This window comes from Notamacropus eugenii, chromosome 6, assembly GCF_028372415.1.
Source record: "Notamacropus eugenii isolate mMacEug1 chromosome 6, mMacEug1.pri_v2, whole genome shotgun sequence".
NCBI classification, from domain to species: Eukaryota; Metazoa; Chordata; class Mammalia; order Diprotodontia; family Macropodidae; genus Notamacropus; species Notamacropus eugenii.
The window spans coordinates 46,642,138-46,658,632 of NC_092877.1; the positions used below are offsets into that span (position 1 = coordinate 46,642,138).

The following is a 16,495-nucleotide window of genomic DNA, read 5'->3' on the forward strand; positions in this document are numbered from 1 at the left end:
GGAGAAAAGAGACACACATGTGACAGGGTGTCTGTGTTTCAAGGTGCAGGGAAAGGAGCAGGGGCCTGAATCCATAGTCGTCAGATGCAGGTTTATGCCCTAGCTCATGTGCCACAGTCTTTGAGTTGCCCATATATTCCCACATCCAGGGAGGCCTAAGACTAGGGCAGCCTCCACGCTCTCCACAGGGTTTCATGGTAAAGGGGCCTGTTCCCCATAGCAGGCCCTTGGGCTTTGTCTTCCATGTATATTTCTCTATATTTGAAGGAGGTAATGACAAGGTGATTTGGAAATCTTCCATTCTCCTCCCCCACATGCAGGTGCCCAAGTTGGGGGAGGGAGGGGCAGCAGCAAAGGGAAGGCCCTGCTTTGGCATAATGGGGCCTCTGCAGATGGATCCACTTTGGGAATAACAACGGCCCCAAGGGGAGTAATGGCAGGGTGGAATAGGTGGCCTGCAACATTCTAAGTCAATGTACATAAGAAGTCTAGAACACTCTGGAATCTGTGAGAGAAGCAGAACCCCCTCACCCCTCCTTGCTCTAAGTGCCTAGGATGCCCCCAGCCTCCAGCCCACTGCTCACCACCAGTGATGCCAGACACGAGGGTGGCGATGCCAGAGGGCGGCGCTCCTCGAAGTCCCTCAATTGTTCTTTTGGACTGGCTGCTCAGGCGCTGCTTCAGTTCCAGTTTCTCGGCCTCCAGCTGGTCGATGTCTGCTTGGAGGGTGTCCATTGTCTCCTCGAACTCCCTGTAAGAGACACATGCAGGCCTTGGCACCCCAGAAAGTGCCCAGGCTGTGGCATGCCAGCCCCCACATGACCCAAGGAGGGAGCAGACATAGACCAGGCCCCAACATACTTCTCCTTCTTCCGCAGCAGGGCCTGAGTTTCCTCTAGTCGGCTCTGCACCTTTTCCGTCCTCTCGTCTGCATCCTTGGCTGCGCTGTCCAGCTTCTTCTCCAGGAGACTCAGACGCACATTGGCCTCGCTCAGCTCTTCTCCCTGGAGGCCATAGGGTCAGCTCAGCTGTCACTCCACCTTCCTGACCCCCCAGTGCTCATACCCAAAGCCCAGCAGGATGCCCACAGAGGCCTGACCTCCCCCAGCCCAGGCCTCAAGTAGGTCCCACATGCTGGGCCCCACCTTGATTTTCAGTGACTTCTTCAGCTCCTTAATGACTGTCTCCCGATCCTCCAGCTTCAGCCCCAGCCCCTCAGCATCGGTGATCTCTGCACGAAGCGCAGCGGCCCGAAGTTCAGAGGGAGGAGGCTGCAGGGAAAAGGTGGGGGATGAGGATCCCCAGGGCCACCTGCCCCTACCCCTCCTCCTTCTAGGCTCTAGGAAGACCGAGGCAATGACCAGTCCCTAACCACCAAGTAGTCTGGGGGACTTCAGCATCCTCCTGCCCCAACCTTGCCCAGCACCTCCCTGTGCCCTCCTCAAACCTCACCAGGCCCCTCTTGGCCTACCTTGCTGGGGGGCCTCTCTGCATCATATTCTCCCTCCTGCATAGCTGTGGCCAGCTTGTTCATGGTGGCAATGAGGATGCTGCAGGACTGTCGAAGGCACTCATAGGGGCTGCTTGATGGAGACCCATAGATCTGTCAGGAGCCCAGAGCCATGTCAGACCCAAACAGGGACTCGGGAACCATCACAGGCTCCTCCCACCCATCTCTTTTCCCTCCTCCCTCCACCTCCTCATTTCTCGACCACATCTCTTGAGACTTAGCCTAGGCAGTCTATTTTTACCTGCTCCCCAGCCTTGAAGGCCAACTCTTCCAGGGTGCCAGAGGGCAGACCTTCGTTCTCAGCCAGGGGGGCAATGAGTTGTGCAGCTGCAGCAGCAACCTCCTGTAGCACAGCCACCACCCACGTCAGATGCTTCCGACAATCCAGAAGGGTGTCTGACACCTGGAGCAAGGTAGGGTGGAGAAGAGGAGCAGGTCAGGGGGGTTCGCTCCACTCAATCTCCACGGGCCAGGAGCAGCAGATATCCCATCCCTTCCTTATCTCTGTCTCCCTGCAGCCCAGCACATCTCCACCTGCCCAGACCTGAGGCCCAAAACCAAGAGCAGCTGGGATCCCCGGGGCATCTGTCCCTGGCATCCGTCTTCGGATCTTCTTACAGAACTGTCGGATGTCACTACAGGATGTTTCCAGGTCCCGGAGAAGGAGGGACAAGTCTGAGGCCTCCTGCCCACCCTGAATGCAGAAGATACAAAGTCAGCACTAACAGGGGAAAAGGAATCTGTTAAGCAATGAGAAAGAAGGGGGAAGTCAAGAAGGGAGGAGGGCTTGACGAGGGGTGAGTCAGGAGCAGAGAAGGGGAGGGAAAGAAAGGGTGGGAAGGAGTCTGAACATGGGGAAGGCAGGGAAGAGAGGAGACCATGGTCTATAACTCACCTGTAGAAAGGCATGAAGTCTCCCTACCTCCACAGCCATGCAGTCCAGTGCACTCTGGGTGAACTGTGAAGAGGCCAGATGCAGCCCATGAGTACACAGACTACTTTTCCTTTCTGTCCCCAAAGTGTAGCATAAATCTTCAAACACAAACAGGCTCCCCAGCTCTCACCTCCCCCCATCCTGGCCACAGGGAAGGGACGGGACAGGGGAGGGCTGGGGTGGGGGCCTGCACAGCTCGGGGGGAGTCTCTGTGGTTGGGGCTCAATTGTGAGTAGCCCCGCCCTCTGACCATCACCTGCTCGAGGACCTCACCTTGATATGGTCAGCCAGCTGCACAGTACAGTCCTCAGGTTGCTCAGTAAGATGGATGCTATAGAGGTGCTAAGGAAGAATGTCAGACAAACTCAGCACCAACACCAGGCTTCTGCTCATGACCCCTCCTCTCCCCCACCACCCAAGACCCAGTAACAACTACCCTGTCTCCTTCTCATCTCCAGCCCTTGTGTAGGGAACGAGGGGGAGGGAGAGAGAAAATTGATTACGCACCTAATCGTGTGCCAGGCCCTCTGCTAAGGGCTTTACAAATATTAGGTCACGTCCTCACAACCACTCTGGATGTTAGGTGCTCCTACTGTTCCCATTTCACAGGTGAGAAAACTGAGGTAGATTAATGCTAAATGACTAGTCCATGATCACACATTCTAGATGAAGTGTCTGAGGTGGGATTTGAACTCGGGCCTTCCTGACTGTAGGTCCAATGCTCTATCCACTGGGCCACCTGGCGCGGTAAGGATACTTCCTGCTCAGGATGAGATTCAGTTGGGCTCCTCCCTCCCTCTCCAGTGTCATCTCTACCCTTTCCTACAGGAACCTTTGTGCAAAGGGAAAGCAATACCTACAGATTAGATTGTGCTAAGAGCCTGCATGATTCAAGAAGGGCAGGCTTCCTGGAGGAAGAGAATACACCCTAGCAATGAGCAGCAGGGCCTGCATGAATTCAAAGAGATGAGAGAAGACAGTTAAAGACACAAAGCACCGACCCCTCCCCCTGCATCCTGCTAATAAACAAGATGCCTTAGAAGTGAGGAGTCAAAATGAAAAATGTTGGAGAAAATGTGGGAGAGTTGGAACACTAATTCATTGTTGGTGGAGCTGTGAGCTGACCCAACCATTGTGGAAAACAATTGGGAACTATGCTGAAAGGGCTATAAAAATGTGCATACCCTTTGACCCAGCAATATCACTTCTAGGGATGTATCCCAAAGAGATCATAAAAATGGGAAAGGGTCCCACATGTACAAAAATATTCATAGCAGCTCTTTTTGTGGTGGTCAAGAACTGAAAATCAGGGGAATGCCCATCAATTGGGGAATAGTTGAATAAGTTGTGGTATAAGAATGTAATGAAATACTATTGTGCCATAGGAAATGAAGAACAGTCAGACTTCAGAAAAACCTGGAAAGACTTACATGAACTGATGCTGAGTATACACATTATACACATGTAACAGCACAGTGTGTGATGACTGATTTTGATAGACCTAACTCTTCACAGCAATGCAAGGGCATTTCCAAAGGACTCTTGATGCAAAATGCCGTCCACGTCCAGAAAAAGAACTAGAGTTGGAATGCAGAACAAAGCAGACTATTTTCTCCTTCACTATGTTTTGTTTTTCTCATGGTTTCTCCCATTCATTTTAATTCTTCTATACAACATGACTATTGTGAAAATATGTTTAATAGGAATGCATGTGTAGAACCCAAATAAGACTGCATGCCATCTTGGGGAGAGAGAGGGAGAAAATTTGAAACCTACAGAAGGGATTGTTGAAAACTGAAAACAATAAATTTGGGGGAAAAAAAAGTGAGGAGTCTCATGGGGCCTGCTGACAAGGATCTCACCCCTAAGAACTGACTGATGCCTCCACAGAGCCCTCTTTTTCCATTAGAGCCACAATCCTAGGGGACCTCTAAGTCTTCCAGAAAAGAGAGACAGTGAAACCGTAGAAGAGGCCATCTGTTTCAGCAACCAGAAGAAAGACTGGGCTTTATGTCCCATGTGACCTTGGGCAGGCCCCTGAAGCTGTCTAGCTCCCTATTTCCCATATGCCTAGCTCAGCCCCAGGACTATTCTGAGGACCAGATGACAGCAGTGCAAAACCATCTGCCAGTCATCATTGGAACATGCAGTTCAATCAAAACAATCCTGAGGCATCACCTTACACCGTCCAGATGGATAAAGATGACAAAAATAAGAACAGTCACCACTGAACAGGGTGTGGAAAAATGAGCACATGAATATATTGTGAGTTCGTACGAGTTGGTATGGAAATCGTACAAATAAGGGACCACAATGTCCGCATCCTTTGACCCAGAGTATTCGTTTCAAGGCATGTACTCCAAAGACATCACTGACAAAAAGAAAGTCTCCACATACACCAGAATGTTTACAGTGGCATTTTTGGTGTCAGCAAAGACCTGGAAACAAAGCAGATGTCCATCGACTGCCGCAATGTCCACAGAGAGAACAATTATAAAACAAACTGAATGTTCTGATGTCATAAAGAACAAACGACTCTGAAGAAGAGATATAAAAAGATACTTTCTTTCATTCCTTTGCAAAAAATTATGGTCCCCCAACATGGTAAACTGCATATAATATCACTTTTTTCAGTATATAAATTGGCTTTACTGAATTTTTTTCTCTTCTGCTTTTTTTTTTTTTTTTTTTACAAATTGTTTTAAGGGCTAGCTCTCTAGGGGGAAGAAGAGTGAGAGATACAGAGAGAAACCCAGGCAATATAAAAACAAAATACATTTGGATCTTTTGAGAAAAGGAGCTGTTTTTCAATCATGGATATCCTTTGGTATTTCTGACTTCTTCAGGTTTCTGGACACTGAACTCCCCTATCCCATATTTATTTTGACATCCATGCTAACTAGTTAGTAACTAGTATGACCTTGGTCAGGTCACTTTCCTACTCTGGTCCTCAGTTTCCTCATCTGTAAAATGGTTGGAGATGACCTCTAATGGCCTTTTCATCTCTTAACATTCTGTACTTCTATGAGCTATCCTCTCTAACCAGGCCAGTTTCTTCCCCTCTTTCCCTTGGACATCTAGCAATGTACTTACTCACCTCCACACCTTTACCCTCCCTACCAATTCAAAAGGAGAGTGGGGGAGAGGGAGCCATAAGAAATTCTCCCATCAACAGAACCACCAGTCTCATCACAAGGGATGTTACCACCTGTCCCCAGGTGCCCAGGTGTAGTCTGCTCCTAGGAGAAGCTATTAAAATATCATCCCTTCATCTTACCCAAGTGCTCCCTGGCCTGCCTAAAGTCTCATTTTCATGTCTCTTCCTCACACCCCCCCCCCCCCCCAATATGGGCTCCCCATTACTCCCTGCCTAGATTCTTATAACCACCCTCCTAATCGGTCTTCTAGGGCTCTCTGCTCTCCTTCAATGCATCCTTCACTCCCTGACAAAGTAATTTCCTGAGACACAAACCTAAGTCACACCTCTCCTCTATTAAACAGATATCATGAGGGCTGATTCATGGCCATTGGGACCAAGGAAGATGCAGCCATCAGCTGGGCCTTGATACCATCTCAACCTCGTATTTGGGCCCCTCCTTGGGCTGTTCCCCATACCTGATAGTATTTGATGGCCTTGGTGAGGGGCTCTACATTGACTGTCTCATCCAGCTGGTCCTTGTGCAGCAGCTCAATGAGGGAGTCCAAGGAACGCTCATGGGCACTCATCTCAGGGTAGAGACTACCGACCTTCTTGTAGACATCCACGCTGCACTGAGCCAGGGCACTATGGATCAGAGTAGGACTCCAAGTAAGACCAGGGTCATAGGAGAGAGGCCCAGGGTGTTCAATCTCCCAGTAAGGTCTTAGTCACAAGAAACTAGTGTTAGATTTGAAGGGGGTAAGTGACAGCCAGTACAACCAGAGCTCCCAGTAAGGAGCAGTTACCATCCCCAGCTGGGATGAAGGTGTAGGGCACTTCCCTCAGGTTTACACAGCAGTTTTTGTTGATGCAGCAGGAGGGGCAGGGAGCCAGTGTAGGGGTGGTGGTATAGGGGTTACTCACTGCTCGTATCGATGGAGGGTGGCCTGCAGGAGGCTCAGGGAGTACACCAGGCCAGCAGCAAAGCTGAGCTGCTCTCCAGGAGCCCCCCGAAGCCCTGGTCGCCCCGCACAGTTCTCAGTCAGATCAAATTTCTCCTGGGCCTGCTTTCTGATTAGCTCTGCCTGTCAGAGAAGTGGAAGGGGCATGAGGCTCCACACCAAGGCTAAAACCCCATAAGGACATGCCCAACCTCAGGGAGGTGGGCACTAGGGCACTCCCTGGGCTCAGGGTTGAGGCACAGAAAAGAAGGGTCACAGGGCTCCGGTTTGAGGCACCCATGGCACAGGGACAGGAGCAGAACTTGGGTGGGCATGTGAGAGGATGAAGGATGCATGCCAGGGCCTACCTTACAAACAAGGCGGGGGATGAGCAGCAGAACAAGCACACAATCGTGATCTCCACCAGGCCTCAGGAAGCTGTCTGGCATGAAGGCCGTAAGCAAGGACACGTGCCTATTGGCCTGGCCCACTTCCATCTGCCTCAGCTCCATCTCAATGGCCTAGAGGACAACAGCACCACTGAGCAAGGGTTTAGGAAGCCACAAGCCTTCCCAGGCCTGGGCCCATCCAAGTCAGCCATGTGCCACCCCCAGGTCCCAGGGCCCACAGCTACACTGAGTACAAAGTACAGGCAAATCTCTCGAGTTGCCAACACTAGGCCATCCCCCATCAGGCCATCAACGGTAAGCAAGCTTCCCTCCCATCTCCAACACTAACCTTGGCATGGGCCTTGGTCTCAGCAAACTTAATCTTGAAGTCAAAAGTCTCAGGGGGAGGTTGCTGCTGCCTCTCCACTGAAGCCTCCTGTTGATTAGTCAGTTCCCGATTCACATCCTGGGGAAGCAGGGAAATACACTGAACAAGGGCAGGGGAACCATGTCTTGGATCAATAGAAGGAACCTGGTGTAGCCTGGCCAAGTACCCTCGGGTGTATGGATGTTCATGGGGGAAGGGGAAGGCACCTGCAGATGGGCAGTCAGCTGGCGGTATTTCTTTATAGTCTGCTGGTAGTCCGCAACTGTCTCCTGAGCAGCTTCTACCCGCTTCTGGGCCTCCCTCACCCGGGCACCTGCCATGTCTAGCTGCTCCCGGAGCTCAAGCTCAGTCTCCCGGGCATTCTCCTGCAGTTCATCATTCATCTCATTCATAGCTTCCTGTGGGACACAGGAGGTGTGGAGCAATAAGGGTCAAGGGCCAGAGATGGTCCCTTGGGCAATCAAGGACAAGCCCCCTAACATCATCCTCAATGATCAGTTGGAAAGGTCAGAGTGGGGGGCTTCCTTTTCACCACCTCCTTCCAAAGTGTCTGGATGGAGATGAGAGCAGGAAGCCCAAAGTGAGGCAAGGCCCTGGAACTTCCCCTTGGAGGCTGAGGGTTGGACAGGGCAGAAGTCCAGACCACGCCTTCCTCTCACCAGGTCCCCCACAGTCTCCCGAAGCTCTCGAACTTTCTCCTCCAGGTTCAGGTTCCTGTCTGTCAGTGTCTCCACCATCTCTTCTGCTCCTAAGGCTGCATCTACCTGTAACATTGTAGGGGCAGTTACAGACACTTCCATAACTACATGGGTTGAGGTTTGAGCTTCTCCGCCCTCCCCCCCCACCCCACCCCGGTAAGAATTCACCTGAATTTGGCACCCATTTGTTAAGTCCCGCCTGTGTGTAGGGGCCTGTGCTTGGGCTGGCCACCAAACACAGAAACAACAAGAAAAGCCCATAGGACTGAAATGGGGGCTCAGACTGCAGTGCTGGTTCTGGTGTGCCCGAGGCAGCCTGGTGTTCTGGAAAGATCACTGGGCCAGGCCACATGCTGGCTGCTAGGTATTATCAGCATGGCCCTGGGTAAGTCCCTGAACCTTTCAGCTTCAGTGGTGGCTGGGCCCCCTACCTGCTCTTTGAGCTCATCGATGGTGCGCTCCGCCTGGCCCAGTTCCTCCTGCAGGCGCTCACGCTGCTGTCTCAGGGCTTCCAGCTCCACATTCTTCTTCTCCATGAGCTTCTGAAGTTTGATGTGCTCCTGCTTCTCAGAGGCCGAGAGGTCCCGCATTCTGAGGGGTGAAGTAGGCATTACACAAAGCATCAGAGGCAAGGCACCTGAAGATGGGGGGGCAGGACAGACAACCCAGCAGGCCTACCTCACCAAGGCATCCTTCAGTCGGGCATTCTGCTCCTCCAGCTGCTTGAGCTGGTAACTGGACGCAGCCCCATCAGAGCCTATGGGAGAACGCAAGCTGTCAGTGCCACCCCAGCCTCTGGTCATGGGCCCACCTCCTGAGAAGGAGCCCCTCACCCTTCTCCTCAATTTCTGCCTTGAGGATCTCAAGGTCAGTGGTGAGTTCCTCCACTCGCTCCTTCAGAGCCTCCACTTCCTGCTGCAAGGACTCTGCCCGCTCCTCAGCCATCTCCTTGTCCAGAGTGGCCATTTCTATGGCATCGGCCGTGTCTGCCATCTCCTCCATGTAACGCTCTTTGGCCTCCAAGGCATCTTTGGCTTCCTGAGAGAGCAGATAGGGCACAGTGATGCTGGGAGGCCTCAGGATGCCCCTCTGGGAAGGGCCAGGCCCTCGCTCTCCTCCCCACCCCTTCCCCCAGTCCTGTGCCTCACCTTCCTGGCCTCCTTGAGCTTCCGCTGCAGCTCTGCCTGCTGCTCCTGCATCTTACTCTTCCATTCCTGCACCTGCTCCAGCTGGATCTTGTGCTTCTCGAGCTCTTTCAGCTTAGCCTTGTCCTCTGCACGCTTCAGCCTCAGCGTCTCCAGCTTCTCCTCCAGGTCTCGCACCTGCACCCGCAGCCCTTCCTCTTCCTGGGGAGAAGCCCCAGGCTCCCTTCACTGGGCATGCCCCGCCCGCCCCCCCCAGCCTGACCAAGGAGCAGTGCTGACCTGGGGAGGAGGGGGGGATGGAGCATAGTCTGGAAGTCTCTCCATTTGACCTAAGATAGCCAGGGGAATCAGAGCCTGCAGGAGGGATCAGCAGGAGGGGCCCAAGTTCTTGGGAGAAGGAATGGGGTCCTGGTTCTCCTTTTCTCACATACACACAGGACTGAGAGCTACCACGATGCTGAGATGGAGGAGGGGGACTACAAGGCACTAGCAGCAGGAACTCCCTATGTTCATAGCCACCTAAAACCAGCTCTGCTTCTACAGAACTGGAGAAACTCTTGAGTTCCTCAGTAGGACATCTCCCTCCTACGCCCTAGGCCTTACCTTGGAGGGCGAAGGCAATGGGGGAGCTGCCCCAGGAGAGGTGAGCGAGGGTGTGGGGATGATGGGGGCTGCCAAGGGTGTCTGTGCCGGGGTGCTGGGCTCACTGCTGCTCATCTCCCCAGTGGAGGCTGAGGCAGAGGCTGAACCTGAGGGGCCTGCGGGGCCACCAGCCCCCGACGCCCCTGAGCTGGTAGGACGGGCAGGCTGCATAGGTGTGGAAGGAAACAGAGAAAGAGATATTGGTCATCAGGTCAAAGAGAAATTCACTGTAAAGGTTACAGAGAGAGATAGGCAGTCTCCCTCACAAGTCTGGGAGACAGAATAAAAAGGGGAAAATGAAGGAGTTGAAATAGGGTAAGGGAAAGAAGTATAACAATTAGACTTAAGACTATAAGAACTGCCCCACAGGGTCCTACAATCTTCCCCAACCTGCAGCCAGCTCTGATGGAGGCCTCAAGTGTCAGCTGGGGAGCACTGATGGCTCACCCAATGGATGTTCTCTCTTCCTTAAAGGACAGGATCCAAACCAAGCCCAAGTCTCAGCCCTTCTTCTACCATTTGATCATGTTCAAACTATTAGCTTTTCTCCAAACGGGGGGAGGGAAGGGGACCAGAAAGACAAGGCCCTCATTGCTGTCTTAGTAATTAGTGTGGGTGTGGGTGGTTTGACTTTAGAGCCTCCTGGCTCTGAGACAAAATACAATCAAGCTGAGGCAGGAGCACAGGGATGAGCTGTAGGTCTCAGAGGCACTCAGGGGCTTGTTCCCCTTTCTCTGACTAGGTACTCAGCTATATCATAGCTCACATATTTGGAGCACTTCAAGACCTCCTCACAACACCCTTATGAGGAAGGTAGTATAGGTATTAAACATACCCCATTTTACAAGTAGCAGAACTGAGGCCTGAAGAGGCTAGGGTTAGTCTTAATGGCTAGGACTTAAACACAGGCCTTCTGACGCTAAGGCCTTGACCATCTAACTGAACATATTATATTCTTCCTTGCTCCCCCTGAAGATCTACCAAGTGGGCCAGGCATTATTTCATCTAGTCACAACTTTCTTCTTCCCCCAAAACTTAAAAGTATGTCCCAGAACAATTTCTTCACCTCTCTAGACAAGATCAGTAATAGTCTCACCCCATCTTGGAATATTAGGATCCCCAATCCCAAGGCTCAATGCTCCTCTCACCACATAAGAAACATGCCAATGGGGAAGAAGAAGGTTATTCTGGGAGGCACAGCTGACATGTATATATACTTTCAGGGCAAACTTTAGCTTCCACAGAGATGTTCTTTTGACTCCTCCCTTATCCCTTGGATTCAAAACATAATCTTGGACATCAAATTTCCCTCATCCTCTTCTCCTGAGCCAACTCACACCACAGTCGATCATGGAGACAGACAGACAGACACAACACATGCTGAGTCACAAGGATATTCAATGAATCACAAACAGAAGCGTACACAGTCACACACGCACAAAGTCATCCAGAGACAAAACTGAAGCATCTGAGAATTGAAAAGGACCTCAGAGATTCTTTAGTCCAAGCCATACCTAAATATTACTACCTCCTACAATGGCCCCTGATAAATGGTCATTCAGCCTCTACCCTAAAAACTCCAGTGATGGCTCCCAAGGCAGCCACTGCACTTGGAGGCAGCGAGTGAGTAGTAAACTAAAGTCTGCCTCTCTGGAACTGTCCTAATCTGAGGCCAAAACCAAGTCTAATCGCTCTTCCACAAAGGTTCACTGGATCAGAAAGGTCTTGACAAAAGAAGGCTAACAGGAAGCTAAAATACAGTTCTGGAGGAGTAGAAGTCACCAGAGCCAAATGAACTGCATCTTGGAATACTGTAAAAACTGGCCCACATGCGGGCTGATCAATGACCTCTGAAAGATCCTGAAGAACAGTGGAGGGGCTACAGTCCTAGAAAAGAACAAATGGCTCCATTTTCAAGAAGGAGAAGAGAACACAGACTATTATCTATAGACTGTGATAGTGGTCAGTTGGTTCCAATTCTTAGCAAAATTCTACATTATTCTCTGAAATTAGTGGTTATAAAAGTACTGGAAAAGGAGCATGATCATGTTTGTGGGGGCACACCCAATCAATCCCATTTCCCTTTTTGACAGGGCCACTAGACTGATGATAGAGCATGGTGCAGCTCTATAGTTTGTCTATCAATCTATCAACAACCATTTATTAACCACCTATGTGGTGGCTGATGATGTGCTGCGATGAATGCTGGAGATACAAAGGCAAAAACAAAACAGTCCCTACCTCCAGGAGTGAACCTTCTAGCAGAGGAGACATGTACACATTTAAGTATATATTAAACCTATACAAAATGAGGGGAAGGGGTGGAGATCAGGAAGGTATTCGTGTAAAAGATGGCACTTGAGCTGACTTTTGAAGGAAACCAGGACTCTAAGAGGCAGAGAAGAGAGGAATAAGATTTGGTTAGGCATGGAAAACAGCCAATACAAAGAAAGGCACAGGGACCTAGATTTCAGCAAAACATTTGACTAACTCTTTTCTGCAATTCTTAGTCAAATGGAGAGATGAAGGCTCGATGTTGCTTTAGTTAGGTAGACTGAGATCTGATTGACTAACTGGATTCAAAGGGTAACCATTAATGTTGTAGGGTCACCTTGGAAGGACTTCAGCAATAGTATGTCTCAGGGATCTGTGCTTGGTCCTAATTAATGACTTAGATACAAACACAGATGGTATTCTTATCAAATTAGTAGATGACACAATGCTGGAAGGGATAGCTAAAACACTGAGTGACAGGTTTGGGATCCAAAAAGATCTCAACATTGGCTTGAATCTAGTAAGATAAAATTTAAAGAAATAAATATAAAGTCTGATACTTGGATTAAAAAAATCCACTTCACCAGTACACAATTAGAAGGCATCGTTAGATAGCAATTCATCTGAAAGGGATCCAGGGGTTCTGGTGGACTACACGATCAACATGAGTCAACAGTAGAATATGGCAGTCAAAAGTAAGTTGTGACCAGGACTAGGAAAATGACAAATACTTGGAATATTACATTTAATCCTGGCCTCCACATTTTAGCAAGGAGAATGATAAAAGCTCAAGATTATTCAGTAGAGGGCAACCAGAATGGTGAAAGGTCTCTGAGGCCATGACATATGGGGAGCAGTTGAAGGAATGGGGAATGCTTCGGTGGGACATGGTTGCTATCTTCAAGTATCTGAAGAGCTGGAATATAGAAAGATTATGCTTGTTCTTCATGGCCCCAGAAGGCAGTTATAAGCAATGAAAGCAAGTTGCAAAAAGGCAAATTTAGGATTGATATAAGAAAAATTCTTTAACACTTTAGAGCTACTGCCAATGGAATGGGCCACTTCAAGGGATAGTGGGCTCCCTCTCACTAGTGGTCCTCAAGCAAGAAATGGATGACCACTTGTTGGGTATGTTGTAGAGTGGATTGTTTAGGTAGAGTGAGAGTGGGGTGTTTCTATGGTCCCTTCCAACACAGAGATTATCAGGTTCTATAAAATACTTGAATATGAGAAACATGTCCCTCCAAAGTCTTCACTTTGCTCCAATCTCAGAGAAGAGATGGGCCTGCTCCTTGTCAAACTCGACCATTCTATTCAAGTCCTTAATCTCATCCCTTCCTATGTCCTTCAGGAGCCTGCCCCTTCAAACACGTGCCCATGCTCTGGTTTTCACTATTTCATCTACTGGCTCTTTTTCTGCTGACTACCAATGTACTCAGTTTTCCCATATTTCCTACTCTTAAGAAACCTTCACGTGACCCCCTTAATCCTACTTAAACTCCTATCTTACAGTCTTCATTTCACACCCAAACTGCCAGAAAAGTATGTCTACATTTGTTACCTTCCCTTTTCCACCTCCCATTCACTTTTCAAATCCCTTGTCATTTGGTTTTCAATTCCACCCCTCAATTAAAAATCCCTCCTAAGGTCACCAATGATCTTTTTATTGCTAAACGCAAAGGCCTAAGCTCAGTCCTCATTTTTTTTTGATCATTCCACGTTGTCTGATGCTCTACACCACTCTTTGCTTTCTGGATGATCTCTGCTAGTTCTCCTACCAGTCGAATCACTCCTTAGCCTCCTTTGCAAGACTATCAATGTCCTGACCCTTCTGTGTGGGTACAACTCAGTGCTCTGTCCTGATCTCTCTTCTCTCCTCTTTCTACACTCTCTCGGTGACTTCATCAGCTCTCACAGTTCTTTTCTGAATAGCTGATTCCCCAATCGAATTATCCAGCCCTTATCTCTCTTCTGAACCCATATACATCATCAAATGCCTGCTGGACAGCATCACCTTGAAGTAAAAGCATCTCAAACTTTACATATCTAAAACAGAACTTGTGACCTATCTTCCTAAACCCAGCACTCTCCTGGACTTTCCTTTTTCTGTGAACACCATTACCCTTCTAGTCACCTAGGTTCAAAACCTAGTCATCCTAAACTCCTCATTGTCCCTAACCTTTTATCCAATCAGTCATCAAGGCATGTGGATTCTCCCTCTACAACATCTCTCATACCTGTCCCCTTCTCTGTTCACAGGACATCCTAGTTTAGGCCAGCCAGCATCTCTGTCTTGGGCCATCTTAGCAGGCTCCTAATTGGCCTCCCTACATCTATGCTGTCCCTGCTCCAATCTGTCTTCCACACAGCTACGAAACTGCTATTTCTAAAGGATGGGTCTGAACTGGACTAAACTGGGTTTGAACTGGACTAAAAGACTCTAAAATCTATAGCATCAAGAAGCTCCGTTGGCTCCTTGTTGCCTCTAAATGAAATGCAAATTCCTCTACTGGACATTGAAAGTCCTTCACAATCTGTCACCACACTATCTAAGATAATTACATATAACTCTTTCACACACTGTTCTAGTCAAACTGACCTACCTGCTCCCTGTACATGATGCTCCATGCCTTTACACAGACTATCTGTCCCTCATGCTTAGAGGTACAAGTTCCTCCTCACCCCACCACTTAGAACCTAGATCAAGTGTGAGCCATATCTACCTTGCCTCATCTCCCCAAGTGTTAAGACTCTCCCAACCCAAGACTACAAGACTGCTTTGAATTTGTCTTGTATTTGCTTGTTAGTACATGTTTTCCTCCAGTAGAATATAATGCAGGGCTTCTTTTTTTGTTGTTTTCAGTTTTGCATCTCCAGCATGGAACACTGTGCCTGGCACACAGTACGAGATTAGACATTTGCCTGACTAAATATCCCCAATTAAGTAAACCAGTCTGAATATGTCATGGTCTCCAGTCCTCTCATCCTAGTCTCCTTCTTCTGGACAAGCTCTAGCTTATGAACATGATTCCTAAAATGAGAAACCTCAAAGTGAACACAATAATCCAAGTGGAGTCTGGCCAGAAGAGAGGACAGCAGAGCCATCAAACATCTCTTGTTCTGGGTATTAAACAAGGAGTCTAAGATCAAGTTGAGTTTTTTGGCTACCATACCAGTTCTGATCCACATTGTGCCTGTAGTTATAAAACTGTCCAATCTGTTTATGGTCACCCTCATCCTGCACTTGTGAAGCCAATCTAGGGAACTCCACTATAGGGCTTTCATCTATGCCGATCAAATTCAAGCTTACCAGATTCAGGTCTTTCAGATCTAGATAGGGCGTGGGCTTCCCTAATGCCATTTTCCTAGGCCCAAGAAGCCTAGCACTCAAATGGTGATCAATTATTGTGAACAGGGACACAAGGAGCTCAGCCAAGAGCTACTTAGCTTTGTGCATAATGGGAGGAGATAAGGACCGGGAGAAGTCACAGAACATCTCATTTACCTAGGAAAGGAGCCTCAAAGCCAGTGAGTGCTCGAGGGGAGGCCAATAAAGGATTCCTTCCTTCCTGTACATGAATCACTAAACACCAAGACACACAGTCACTGACACCAACATTGGGCCACTCATAGATATTTGAGCTTTGTCACAGAGACGTAAGTCACATGATGATATCTATACAGACATATAAGAGATGCTTTCACACATGGGCCGATGAGCTAGATCACGTACTATCATACACAAGCATACACTGCAGTAATATGGGATGAGTCATAGATATACATGTACAGCCCATCCCTGCCTTTGGAGGATAGCATCAGAAATCATAGCCATTCCCCCGCCCCTCTCCTCCCTGCCCTGTCCTCCCCACAAGAGTTTCTCAAGGCCCATGATAGATACACATACCCCTAGTCACACAGAGAAATACACAGGGAAATAGAGACACATGACTGTACATGAGGACAGCCATCTCTCTGCTCCTCATAGCCTGTAAAAGCTCTTAAAACAGCCATGTCCCTCTACCCTTATCTAGACCAGGAGTTCCTAAGCTGGAATCCATGAATTTGTTTGTCTCAATATATTCTGCTAACTATTTTAAGATAATTAACTTCCTTTGCAACTCTATGCATTTTATTTTATGGATTTAAAAACATTCTTCTGAGAAAAGGTCCACAAGCTGTTTCAGGAGGCTGCCAAAGGAGTCTGTGACACAAAAAAAGGTAAAGAAGGGCAGGCCTTGGGCATCTTGGCCGCCCATCCCAAAGACTCCTCTTCCAGGAAGTATGCCCCAATTAACTCTAGGTCCTGAATGAGCCATCACTGTTTCCTCTACAACCTTGAGTGTCAATTACCTCAGAAATAAATTTATATGTTGTCAGAAGTGAAAAAGATCTTAGAGATCATTTTTCCAATCTTATTTTATATATAAGGAAA

The 16,495-nt window shown here is 48.8% G+C and overlaps 1 protein-coding gene across 12 annotated transcripts in view; it reads right to left on the reverse strand.

Moving 5' to 3' along the window:
* The window catches only part of DCTN1 (dynactin subunit 1), a 39,259-nt gene that overhangs the window by 2,064 nt on the left and 20,700 nt on the right, over positions 1–16,495 (reverse strand). For all 12 annotated transcript variants that reach the window (XM_072619829.1, XM_072619827.1, XM_072619825.1 and 9 more), the window contains 19 exons: positions 9,748–9,951; positions 9,148–9,345; positions 8,833–9,037; positions 8,678–8,756; positions 8,431–8,590; positions 7,961–8,065; positions 7,508–7,699; positions 7,263–7,379; positions 6,893–7,045; positions 6,508–6,668; positions 6,060–6,228; positions 2,718–2,786; positions 2,406–2,468; positions 2,055–2,204; positions 1,752–1,913; positions 1,472–1,603; positions 1,146–1,271; positions 862–1,004; positions 585–751 (listed from right to left, as the gene is read on the reverse strand). In XM_072619829.1, the coding sequence (XP_072475930.1) occupies positions 585–751; positions 862–1,004; positions 1,146–1,271; positions 1,472–1,603; positions 1,752–1,913; positions 2,055–2,204; positions 2,406–2,468; positions 2,718–2,786; positions 6,060–6,228; positions 6,508–6,668; positions 6,893–7,045; positions 7,263–7,379; positions 7,508–7,699; positions 7,961–8,065; positions 8,431–8,590; positions 8,678–8,756; positions 8,833–9,037; positions 9,148–9,345; positions 9,748–9,951 (2,755 nt within the window). The remainder of the gene's footprint in view (positions 1–584; positions 752–861; positions 1,005–1,145; positions 1,272–1,471; positions 1,604–1,751; positions 1,914–2,054; positions 2,205–2,405; positions 2,469–2,717; positions 2,787–6,059; positions 6,229–6,507; positions 6,669–6,892; positions 7,046–7,262; positions 7,380–7,507; positions 7,700–7,960; positions 8,066–8,430; positions 8,591–8,677; positions 8,757–8,832; positions 9,038–9,147; positions 9,346–9,747; positions 9,952–16,495) is intronic.